We start from the raw sequence: 12,153 nt of genomic DNA on the forward strand, positions 1-12,153 counted from the left end.
ACGGCTTTTAAGGAGGCTTTTAAGGAGGCCAAGGCTCTTCTGTCGGCTGTAATCTAGTGCCTTGCCTGGTTTCCCGCAGTGTGACAGAGAGGTTGAAGGTGGCTGGGCCACTGACAACAGTTTCAGGTCAAGCAGCAACCCCAGGCTCTGGTCAGGCCTTGCAAGATTCAGCAGAATTTCATGGATGACCCACCACCTTCCTCGGACGTGAGGAATCCCATGCTCCCTGCTGCAGCCATTCCTTCCATGACCAGAGCCTCCAATCTCAGCTTCCTTCTGCAGACTCCAACCCGGGGGTCTACAGGCACATTTCAGTTCCACCTTCAATGCCCCTGAAGAGACAGAAACTGGAGGAAATAATCATCACTCCTCTACCTGATCGTGCGGTTGGGCCCAATGCTCTTTGTTCCTCTCCAGGAAAGACAAAAGCTGAGCTCACTGAACGCTTACCAATGTGCTCCACGTGCATTTAGTCCCTGCAACCACCCCATGAGGTGGCATTAACATCCCCACTTTACAGATGAGGAGACAGAGGTGGAGAGTGTTTTGGCAACACACATCCAAATGAAAGAGAAAAGATAAACCCAGGCAACCCAGCAATAAGCACACCTTTAACTGCTCTGTTGTCTGCCTCTGGGTCCGGCATCAAGCAGACATCTGCACAGGGAATAAGATGACAACCTTCGCTTTTGCAAATACCCCAGAGTCTATAAACATTAGAGATGGGAACAGCTAGGCAAATTCTTTCATCTCTAACAACCCCAGAGGGAGTCCGCAGATCTCATCTTGTTGGCTCTGGCTGGGACATGGGCCCAAGGCTCAACCAACTGCTGTGGCCAGGGGACACAGTGTCCCCTGACTGGCCAGCCCAGAGCCACAGCCCACCTCTGGAGCCTGATGTGGGACCAACACACCCCAAACCAGGCATGGAGCAAGAGCAGGGAGGAGAGCCTCCAGGGGATGTCAGATGCTCCAAACCTGCAGATGGTGGAGTGGGCACTGGGCAGGCAAATATATTAACTGCCCACTGCACACACTGGACACACTGGGGAAGGCTTGTGGTGGCTTGTTAGGTCTAGAGGCAATGAAAAGAGTGCCTGCCAAGGGCCAAAACACAATGCCCAACACTTTATCTTAAAGCTATCTGTATTAATCCTCAAAAAAGTCCCCATCAGCTTCTTGGCATTTTACAGGTAGAAACACTGAAGCACTACGAGATTAAAGAACTCACTCACCACCGCCAGTTTAGAAAGTACCATTTCTCCTCCAATCCAAGGAACTTTTTTATTTTTTATTTTGCCATCCCCAATTGGAACACATCTTCCAGTCACTGAAGTGTCAGCGGTTTCACTGGCAGCATTTTTCTTCACTGCTGCTGCTAAGTGGCTTCAGTCGTGTCCAACTCTATGCGACCCCATAGATGGCAGCCCACCAGGCTCCCCCGTCCCTGGGATTCTCCAGGCAAGAACACTGGAGATGGTTGCCATTTCCTTCTCCAATGCGTGAAAGTGAAGTCGCTCAGTCGTGTCCGACTCTTAGCGACCCCATGGACTGCAGCCCACCAGGCTCCTCCGTCCATGGGATTTTCCAGGCAAGAGTACTGGAGTGAGGTGCCATTGCCTTCTCCAATAAAGGCACGTCTTCCAATTATCAGTGTTTTAGATTCCAGGAGATCCTGGTGATGTCAGGAATGAAGCCCAATCCCATCTGCCTCCAAAGCCCACATGTTTTCTATGCATGTTTCTGGACTGGGGCAGGGCTGCCAACATGTTGGGCTTTGCATATGATGAGAAAGACAGAAGAAACAGCTCTAACAGGCTTTTATTCTTGCACTCGCAGGGGAGGAAAACAGCATCATTCCACTATCCCGGGGGAGGCGCCAAGTACCAAGGGGAGGCTGTCCAGCGGTCCCTGGTGGAGTCACACACCCACCCAAATGGCAACGAGACAGAGTGGAGACAGAACATCGACATCGTCATGAACTGGTTCACCAAGGAAGATTTTGACTTCGTGACCCTGTACTATGGAGAGCCAGATAGCGTGGGACACCTCTACGGACCTGACACAGAGAATAGGAGGGCAATGATTCAGCAAATCGACAGAACCATCGGGTACCTGCTGGAAGCCATTGGGAGGCACAGCTTGACTGAGCACCTCAATGTCATCATCACGTCAGACCACGGCATGACCACCATGAAAAAGAAACCCAACATCACCGAGATCCTCCTGAGAAACTACATCAGCTTCAAGGACTTGGTCCAGTTTGACATTGTGGACTACGGCGGCTTTGGGATGCTTCTGCCCAAACCAGGGCAAGAGGAAGCTGTTTACCAAGCGCTGAAGAACGCTCATCCTCACCTCAATGTCTATAAGAAGGAGGAATTTCCAGAACGCTTCCATTTTGCCAAACACGAGCGGGTCCTGCCAATCGTGATGTACGCCGACCCTGGTTATAGCATCAGCGGGGTGAGTGGATTCTAAAATAGAGTCCATCTTGGATCTGGAAGGCAGCCAGTAGGGAAGGACTGTTCTGAAAAAAATTAAAACATAAGTGCATGCATGATGAGTTAGTAGTAGCCCACTATTTTCTGAGTGTTCCCCACCTCCCCGCATCCCACCCTACCTACCCTGCTCCATCTTACCATCATGCAACAATAATGACATGTATCTCTGACCAAGGTTGTGTCTAGGGCTGTGTTAAAAATTTAACATGAGTTATTTCATGTTTGGGCTTCCCTGGTTGCTCAATGATCTACCTCAATGCAGGAATTATAGGAGATGTGAGTTTGATCCCTGAGTCGGGAAGATCCCCTGGAGGAAGAAAGGGCAACCTACTTCAGTATTCTTGCCTGGAGAATCCCATGGACAGAGGAGCCTGGCAGGCTATAGTCCATCAGGTCATAAAGAGTCAGAAACAACTGAGCAACTGAGCGCACACACACACACTTTATTTTTGTTTTCCTAACAACCCTAAAGGTTGATTCTCTTATCTTCCCTTTGTAATAAGGAAGAAACCAAAGCTGGAGAGGAGTGATTTGGTATTAGAAATGTAAGGCTGATGTACAAACCCAAGCCTATGTGTTGGATCAACAAGAGATTAACACCCCTCCCTCCCCCAAAAAACACCTTCTCATTCCCATTTGCATATAGTCAAAAGAAAAAAGGCAATCCTGATCACATAAAAATTTATACACAGATGCCCATGGCAGTATTATTCCTAATAAACAAAAGGTGAAAACAACCAAAATGCCCGTCAGCTGATGAATGGATAAACAAAAGAGGGTCTAGCCACACAGTGGAATACTATGTAGCCATTAAAAGGAAATGAAGTACTGAAACATGCTATCATGTGAATGAATCTTGAGAGCATAAGGCTCAGTGGAAGAAGTCAGATAGCAGAGACCACATATTGTATGATTCCATTTAAATGAAATGTCTAGAATACACAATTTTGTAGATACGGAGCATAGATTGGTGGTTGTCCAGGACCAGGGGAAGTTGTAGGGAGATTGGGGAGTAACTGCTGAGGGGTATAGGCTTTCTTTCTGGGGTGATGGAAGCGTTCTAAAATTGACTGTGATGATAGTTTCACAACTCTGTGAATACACTAGATACCATTGAATCGTATACTTTAAATGGATACATTGCACTGTATATGAATTATATCTCAACACAGCTGTTACGAAAAAAATAAGAAGCCTAAAGAAGAAAATACCAAAATCAATGCTAATAGTGAGACATACATAAGACATGCACATCAAGGCAGGCAGAAGATTAAACTGATCACTGCATCCCATTTTTTTTAAAACTACCAACCAATAATTCATGACAGAACAAAGTTTAAGTGATGCTTCAATATCACATGACAGAAGACTGTCTCAGGTACAACCTGAAGGATCCTTGTCTAAGGCTATGAACAGAAGCCAAATGTCATAATTACATTTGCAATCTGTATACTCTTCAGTTGCTGAAAGTCCAGAGTATAACAGGTCTGGGAAAGCTCATAAGGTTATTGTTTAATATTGGTGGAAACATTTACAGTAAAATGCAAAACTTAATTGGTATTTTGTAAGCCCCCTCGTGGCCTGGAGCAAAGGCCCTGCCAAGAAGTTTCCATAGTACTGACCCCTTTGTAAACCTGGTTAATGATGTCACAGTTTGAGAGGGATGATAAGACATTTAATTGGACAGTCCTATTCCCAGCATGACCTACCAGATAGTTTGAGGGATGGGATGCAGTGATCAGTTTAATCTTCTGGCAAACTATCTGTTAGACAGAAAATCTTTTGTGTCTCAATGCTCTAATTGAGTCCACTGCTCATATTCCCACCCACCTGCCTGCCTTGATGTGCAGAGCAGAGTGGGTGTGACTCTTCTCTCTTAGGATTCAGTTCAGTTCAGTTCAGTCACTCAGTCGTGTCCGACTCTTTGCAACCCCATGAATAGCAGCAAGCCAGGCCTCCCTGTCCATCACCAACTCCCGGAGTTCATTCAAACTCATGTCCATCGAGTCGGTGATGCCATCCAGCCACCTCATCCTCTGTCATCCCCTTTTCCTCCTGCTCCCAATCCCTCCCAGCATCAGAGTCTTTTCCAGTGAGTCAACTCTTCGCATGAGGTGGCCAAAGTACTGGAGTTTCAGCTTTAGCATCATTCCTTCCAAAGAACACCCAGGGCTGATCTCGTTTAGAATGGACTGGTTGGATCTCCTTGCAGTCCAAGGGATTCTCTAGAGTCTTCTCCAACATCACAGTTCAAAAGCATCAATTCTTCGGCGCTCTTAGGAGCTTGCAAAGAACATGAGGCCATTACTGGGATCATTTAACTGTTCTTAACAGGCTGCCCCATGGCATCAAGTTCTTCCCAGGTGGCGCAGTGGTAAAGATTCCACCTGCCAATGCAGGAGACACAAGACATGGATTTGATCCCTGGGCGGGGAAGATCCCCTGGAGTAGGAAATGGCAACCCTGCTCCAGTATTCTTGCCTGGGAAATCCCATGGACAGAGGAGCCTGGAGGGCTACAGTCCATGGGGTTGCAGAGTTGGACATAACTGAGTGACTGAGCACAAGAGCATAGCATGGCCTCAAATGCCTTTGGACTGTTTCTTTAGCCAGGTGAGGGAGCCTGAGCTGAGCAGACAGGCATCAAGACAACTATGAGACCAACTTTTCAATACACAGAGATCACATGTCTGACATGCCAGAGTATCTGTTGGTCCTAAGAAAATAAGAAAATATAAACAGTGCTGTGGTGTGACTGATGTTACTTTGTCCCTTGAAAAGGGGTCAGACAAAAATCTATCTAGTACTCATTAAACAATTACCTACAATCCTGATACCCTCCTCTTTAATCCTCCTCTCCCCCCCGCCAAAAAAAAATATGCAATTTTGTGCCATAAGAAACAACATACCTGGGGACTTTCCTGTTGGTTCAGTGGCTAAGACTCTGAGCTCCCGATGCAGGGGCCCAAACTCAATCCTCAACCCCACAAGCCCCAACTAGGAGTGTGCCACAGCTAAGATGTGGCGAAGTCAAATAAATAAATAAATATTTTTGAAAAAGAAAATAAATGCTCCTAGCTCTAGAGCCAGTCTGGGTTCAAATACCTGCTCCAACATTGGCTACTACATGACTCAGGGTAGTTTATTCATCTGTAAAATGGCAGTGATGAGGATAGAGCCTTCACTTTATAAAACACTCAGAACACTTCTTGGTGCACAGTGAGCCCTCTATGTTTGCGCCTATTAGGACCGTCAGTATTACTATCTTATTACTGCTTCCAACAGGTGTGCTTTTCTTTGAAAAAGAAAGTGTTAGTCACTCAGGAGTGTCTGACTCCTTGTGACCCCACACACCAGGCTCCTCTGTCCACAGAATTCTCCAGGCAAGAATACTGGAGTGGGTTGCCATTTCCCACTCCAGGGTATCTCCCTGACCCAGGGACTGAACCCAGGAATCCTAAATTGTGGGCAGCTTCTTTACCATCTGAGCCACCAGGGAAGTTGTGAGCTTTATTCTCTTCCTTAAAGATCTTCCATGCCTGCTCCTTTCTGCCACTGCAGAGAGCAGTGCCCTTCCTTGTCATTTAAGTGCTCAAAGATTTCCTGGATCTAACAACTATGGAATTAACTAAGGGGCAATTTTCTTTCAGAGGACTGGAATCTTAAATGACTGTTTCGTTGTTATTATTTTTCAGCAAATTATACTATATTTCAACAAAGGAGATCATGGTTTTGATAATGTCTACATGGATATGAAGACCATATTCAGAGCTTTCGGGCCTGATTTCAAGAAGAATCACCTGGCTGAGCCCTTTGACAGCATCCACATCTACCCCCTCATGTGTAAGCTCCTGGGAGTTACCCCTGAGCCCCACAATGGCTCCCTGGCAGTCACCCAGGAAATGCTGGTAGACACTTACGACCAGCACACAGGTGAGACACAAAAGCCACCACCAAGAGATTGGTAGTGTGGTTTGTTCTGTCCTGAGATAGAGAAGATTCAAAAAGGGGTTTTCTGAATCGGGGAAACATCAAGCAGAACAATCCTGTTTCCTGGAAGCTTCAGTACCCCCAGCACAAGATTATCAGCAGCAGCTGTGAACAGGTAGCAGATGAAGGAGGAAGTCCCTTGCTGTGTTGGTGACATTTTATACAGTGCCTACAGGGCAAAAAGGAAGGCTCTCCATAGAGGGAATCAGGCAATAATCCTTCTGAGCCTCAGAAAACATGTAGAGTCTGCCCCCCAGATGCCCCTTGTAGATTCTGAAAAGCGGCCTTCCTTCAGCAACTCTGCATGCTGGTACCCAGAGAAAAGCTGCTCACAGGAGAGGAAAAAAGCTTTAGTGCTCTTCTCATGGCTAGACATGGGGGCAGGGGTTCCTGTAAATGAGGCTGAGAATCCTTAAGACTTCAAAACACTAAATCTCGGTGATATAAAGAAAGGAAGCATCTCTGGGAATTTGGCTGTTTACAAACACTCGCCAGCATTTCTTCTGTGGGGAGACTTAGTGCCCAGTGATTTATCAGATGCTTAGAGCAACCACACTCATTCGAAATGGAGTACAAGGAACAGCTCCCTGCACTCTTCCCTTCTGCCAAGCCACTACCCACAATCTTCTCTGGTGGCTCAGACGGTAAAGAATCTGCCCACAATGCGGGAGACCTGGGTTTGGTCCCTGGGTTGGGAAGATCCCCTGGAGAAAGAAATAGTTACCCACTCCAGTATTCTTGCCTGGAGAATACCATGGACAGAGAAGCCTCACAGACTACAATCCATGGGGGTCATAGAGTTGGGAACACAACTGAGCAACTAGAAACTAGACCCACAATCTTCATGTGAATTTACTAGAAACAGGATGTTTGCAGAAAACTAAATGAATGGCAATTCTCTAAGTTATTGAGAATTTCTTTTTAAGTTTTAGAGTTTTGCTACAACTCTTTGGCCCCTACACCTGCCCCATATGTAATCCTGGGAGCCTGGGGTGAGGTGTGTTTGATCATCCGTTATTGATAAGCAGGACATCCTACCAACTGATTTTCAGTGAATTGGGTTTTAGCAAATTGGTCATTTGGCAAAGTGGTCATTAGGCAAATGGGTCATTTGGCGAATAGGTCATTTAGTAAATTGGCTTTCAATGACTTGTCCTATGAGATTTCTCTACAGTGAGCACTTTCTTGAGTTAAATGTACATTTCGTTTCCATAATTAATATTCACCAGTGCCTGGATAGGAAACTTCCCAGAGACCCAGGAGCAGCCTCTTAATCAGATCATTTAAAACCATCTGATTTTTTATTAACAGGAGCAGAGATGAAGAGGGCATCTGCTCTCCAAAACACAGCAATCAGTCTCACAGTTGTCACAGGAGTCCTTGTGGTTCTGTTTGTCACTGGTGTGACATTCACAGTCTTTTGCCGGAAAAAGACGTGAGTAGTCTGAGAGTTTTCTGTGTTTGATCAGTGCACACTGTAATAACCCATTTCAACCACTTTCTGAGTGTGTCAGGGTCCAGCACTTTGAGGACCCAGCAACCAGGGATATCTTTGTGAACTTGCAGTCTGGGCAGTGGTACAGGGACCAAGACTCAGAAGAGCCCCCAGCTTGGTTTGATCTCAAAAATCCTGATTTTTAACAAAGACCCCATTTTCATTTTGCACTTGGCACCAAAAACTATGTTCCAGTTTCATTCGTTTCCCAGGATTGCCATAACAAAGCACCACATACTGGGGTGGATTACAACAATAGAAACTTGTTGTCTTGTGGAACTAGAGGTTAGAAGTCCGAGATCGAGGTATTCACTTGATCCCTCTGAAATGTGTAGGGGAGAAGTCTTCCTGGCTTCTACTAGCTCCTCTTGGTTGCCAGCAATCCTTGGCATTCCTTGGCTTGTAGACACAATCTCTGTGTCCACCATCACATAGCCAACTTCTCTCTGAATCTCTGTCTTCACATGGAATTCTCTCCTCTTAAAAGGACACCAATCATGGAATTCACAGCCACCTGTATTCCAGTATGATCTCCTCCTAACTTAATTACACATGCAGAGACCCTATTTCCAAATGAGGTCACATTCCTAAGTACCAGGGGTCATGACTTCCAACACATCCTTTCAGGGGAACACAGTTCAACCCTGGTTGAACTGGTCCTGCCATCAACAAAAGCACTCAACGGCCCTGGTACACTGCTTTCTACATCTCCATAGTTACATCAGGAGACTGAGCCTCTCACATCCCATGTGACACTCAATCCTGACCATGCCTCTGCTTTCAAAGAGCTCCTGTCTCAACAGCATGGAGGCCTCCTGAACACCATAAACAGCCTAAGGAAAGTCAGAACTTTACTTAACCTTAACTCCATTACAAAGCCCACATTTAATGTAATTTATATTTGAACTATAAAATTTTCCTATAAGTTGAAACATGACCTATAAAAGTCTCTATACCCCGAAGCAACATTTTAGAAAGAAATCAATTGGTCCTTTTCTGCAGAAACCATTAGCCATAGAAGAAAGAAAGGAAAAACCTCAAGGTACTGATTGAATGGCCATTCCCACAGCATAATTTCTAAAAGGTAACCATTTCATATAGTTAAAATGTATTAGTTTTTCATCATCCACCATCACCATCATCATCATTATTAAAGCAAGTCTCAAATCCAGAAGTTGAATCTTTACTATAATGTGTGCATATATGCATGTCTTCTGCCACTGAAAGGACTGTTTAGATATACCCTAAAGCTTCTCTCCACATCAATACCACTGGAATTTTCACTTTCTATGTAAATAGCAGTCCTAATCTTCACTAACACCTGAACACACCACATCTGTGAGGTCCATGGACCATTACAAATCCCTTCAGTGCCTTGATCCTTCCAAGCTCAGGTGTGAGAAATGTTACCTATGACCTTTGTCCCTCCCAAGAGCCCACAGACAAAGATAAAGGTATTGTCTGTGTGTAGGTCAATGGTGTGGCCCACTTAGGGGTCTTCCGCAATCTGCCTCCCATCTATGGCGTCAGGGAGGCTAGACAAGCCTAGATTTATTAATATCTTAGTATAACATCATACAGCATCACTTACTCTGGTTTGACCCTGTATGCCCTTTGGTTCCTCAGAGGAAAGGTAATTAATAGCTATTATGTGTGTTAATAGAAAGCTTGGTATTCATGAGTTTGACCCATTCCCAATGGTTTCCACTCACCACTGCAGGCAGAGAGCTGACCAAAACAGCACAAGTGAGCCAGTACGCATGACCGAGCTCTAACATCGTTCCTTCAGGACCAAGATCCAATCATCTTACATCAGATGTTTCTACCCCAGGATGCTGTGACTCAGAGGATTTATGCAACATCTCAGACCCAGAAACCTTTAATTCCTTGTAAAAACACAGCAATAACCACAGTTCACACTCTTTACTTCAATCAACTGTTGATGGAATAAAGGACAATTTTTGTCAGATCCTGTGCTCACATGGTTCTTGTAGAAGAACAGATATAAGAGAACAAACGCATTCAATTAGAATTAATTTTCCTCTCTTGTTCTCATAGCTGAGCAGGGCTCAAGTGTTTCTCATCTGAAAGGGGTAATAAGACTCATCTGTCCCCATCAACTGCATTGTGCAAGTATATTTAACAAATTAGCTCCCAAGATGCTTCCAAATAGTTATTTCAAGAGATTTATGAAGGTAAACTTATTAGACTCTGAACACAGTTCAAACTCCAGGGGCAGCACCAGCGCCTTTCACTGTCCTGCTTTTTACTCAAGACATAATAAGGTCAAATGGAAGTAACTTTTTTTCTTTTCTTCCCCATCCCCACCTGTGTACCATTCTAACTCCTTTCCGGATTCTTTTCCCTGCAAAGTCAAAGCTCCCACTGTAAGCCCTCATAGTTCCATGTGCTCACTGGCACTGTATATATTGCCATGGTGCTTCTACATTTATTTGTGTGATAATTAGTTCAATACCTATTTCCCCCATGAAACCCTGAGCCCCTGGAGGGCAGGGAACCACTCCTGGTTCTTCTCACTGTTGCATCCTCAGCACCTGATAGTACCAGGCACATGAGGTGAGGTATTAGTTGCTCAGTCATGTCTGACTCTATGCGACACCATGGACTATAGCCTGCCAGGCTCTTCTGTTCATGGAATTCTCCAGGCAAGAATAATGGAGTGGGCTGCCATCCCCTTCTCCAGGGGATCTTCCCAACCCAGGAATCGAACCCAGGTCTCCTGCATTGTAGGCAGATTCTTTACTACTGAACCACCAGGGAAACCCTACCAGGAACATAGTTTATGCTTAAAAAGTATTTGGTGAATTAAAGATTCTGTGGGTTAGAGACAGACCCTAATTGGGGTCTGGGGGAGCAAGGGTTCCTATCTGTGTTGGGAGAAATCAATGAAATCAGAGTAATCACGGTTAAACCCATCACACCTACAGCCTGCCTTCACTGTTCAAGTTCACTTTATTTGTTGCTACAAATGATTTCACGTCCCCCCAAGCCTAAACAATAAGATGTTCACCCAAGTTGTTTTCCAGGAAGTTGGAGTCAGCTGTGTCTAGTTCAGGCCAGTTAAGACTGATTAGGACCACCAACCCTCCAACTGGGCATGCGGGAGCTTGGTGATCTTTGACGTCAGAGGGTCAAAAACTCCACCATCAGAACCTGCTGTTTTCTGACCGATGGTCTCATGAAGAAGCCTATAGTTTAGTTGCCCTTGCATGAAACAACTATGACCTCACCTTTTACTTATTTCCAATCATCTCACTCCACACCCACCTTGGTGCCAAACCACCCTGCTTCTTTAGCCCATAAATACCCCACAGCCCCTCGCCTGCCCGTCCACAGGGAGGCAGATTTGAGGTTTGTTTCCTCGTATTGAGTGGCTGCCTCATGAATAAATCCCTTCTCTGCCTCAAATCTCAGCGTCTGGCAAACGAATCTGGTTGGGTAGTGAGGTGAGCCTCCTAGCCGCACCCAGGCAACCAGGGCCTCCTCATCCCTCTCCCGCTCTCAGAAGTACGGCCTGCCCATGGTTCCCACGGTAGAAGCTGTTTGAGGAATGCAGCCTTGAGAGAGCGAGGCGCTGAGGAGACACTGGACCACGGGCTGACTGGACCCGTGAAGGCCTCCACATGCACTGTTAGCGTTCTGTCAGGAGGCTGTGGGGGTCTATTGGCCTTGGGTGCCCAACACAAGCCTCTTAAGCAAGCTCCCTCACGTATTAAAACTGCCACCCACCAACCTGGAGGGGCCTGCTGTTCTCTTCGGTCTCTCCTCGCCCTCCGTGTACCGGGCAGGGCTGAGGTAAAGGTGCAAACCAACAACTTTACCTCAGCGCCCTTGGCCAAGGAGAGGAAGGGCAGCGCCGGCCTGAGACCACAGGCCCTGAGGCGACCCTCGCACCCGAGACTGGGCTTGAGGCCGAAGTCCCAGAGGAGTCGGGGGAGGGCTAGGATAGGGCTCAAGGGACGACGCTTCTGCACGTAGGGGCCTTGCCAAAAAGACTGTCGAAAAAGTGCTGGAACAACGAGAAGCATTACCTGGCCCTCGGCCTGACTGAACACTCTCCCGCGGAGCCCTCGCTGCCCCGCCCAGCGAAACTTGGCGCTAAATTCTGACTCCGCCCCACCGAAGCAATGGCCCCGCCCCTTCT

General features: G+C 46.3%; 1 protein-coding gene across 1 annotated transcript in view; it reads left to right on the top strand.

Annotated features, from left to right (window-relative positions):
- LOC113883391 (ectonucleotide pyrophosphatase/phosphodiesterase family member 7-like) overlaps positions 1–12,118 on the top strand; it is a 38,132-nt gene extending 26,014 nt beyond the window's left edge. Inside the window, exons 3-5 of the mRNA XM_027527061.1 lie at positions 1,840–2,466; positions 6,199–6,436; positions 11,988–12,118. Coding sequence (XP_027382862.1) covers positions 1,840–2,466; positions 6,199–6,436; positions 11,988–12,118 — 996 coding nt within the window. The remainder of the gene's footprint in view (positions 1–1,839; positions 2,467–6,198; positions 6,437–11,987) is intronic.
- Positions 12,119–12,153: the final 35 nt, after the last annotated feature.

This window comes from Bos indicus x Bos taurus, chromosome 25, assembly GCF_003369695.1.
Source record: "Bos indicus x Bos taurus breed Angus x Brahman F1 hybrid chromosome 25, Bos_hybrid_MaternalHap_v2.0, whole genome shotgun sequence".
NCBI classification, from domain to species: Eukaryota; Metazoa; Chordata; class Mammalia; order Artiodactyla; family Bovidae; genus Bos; species Bos indicus x Bos taurus.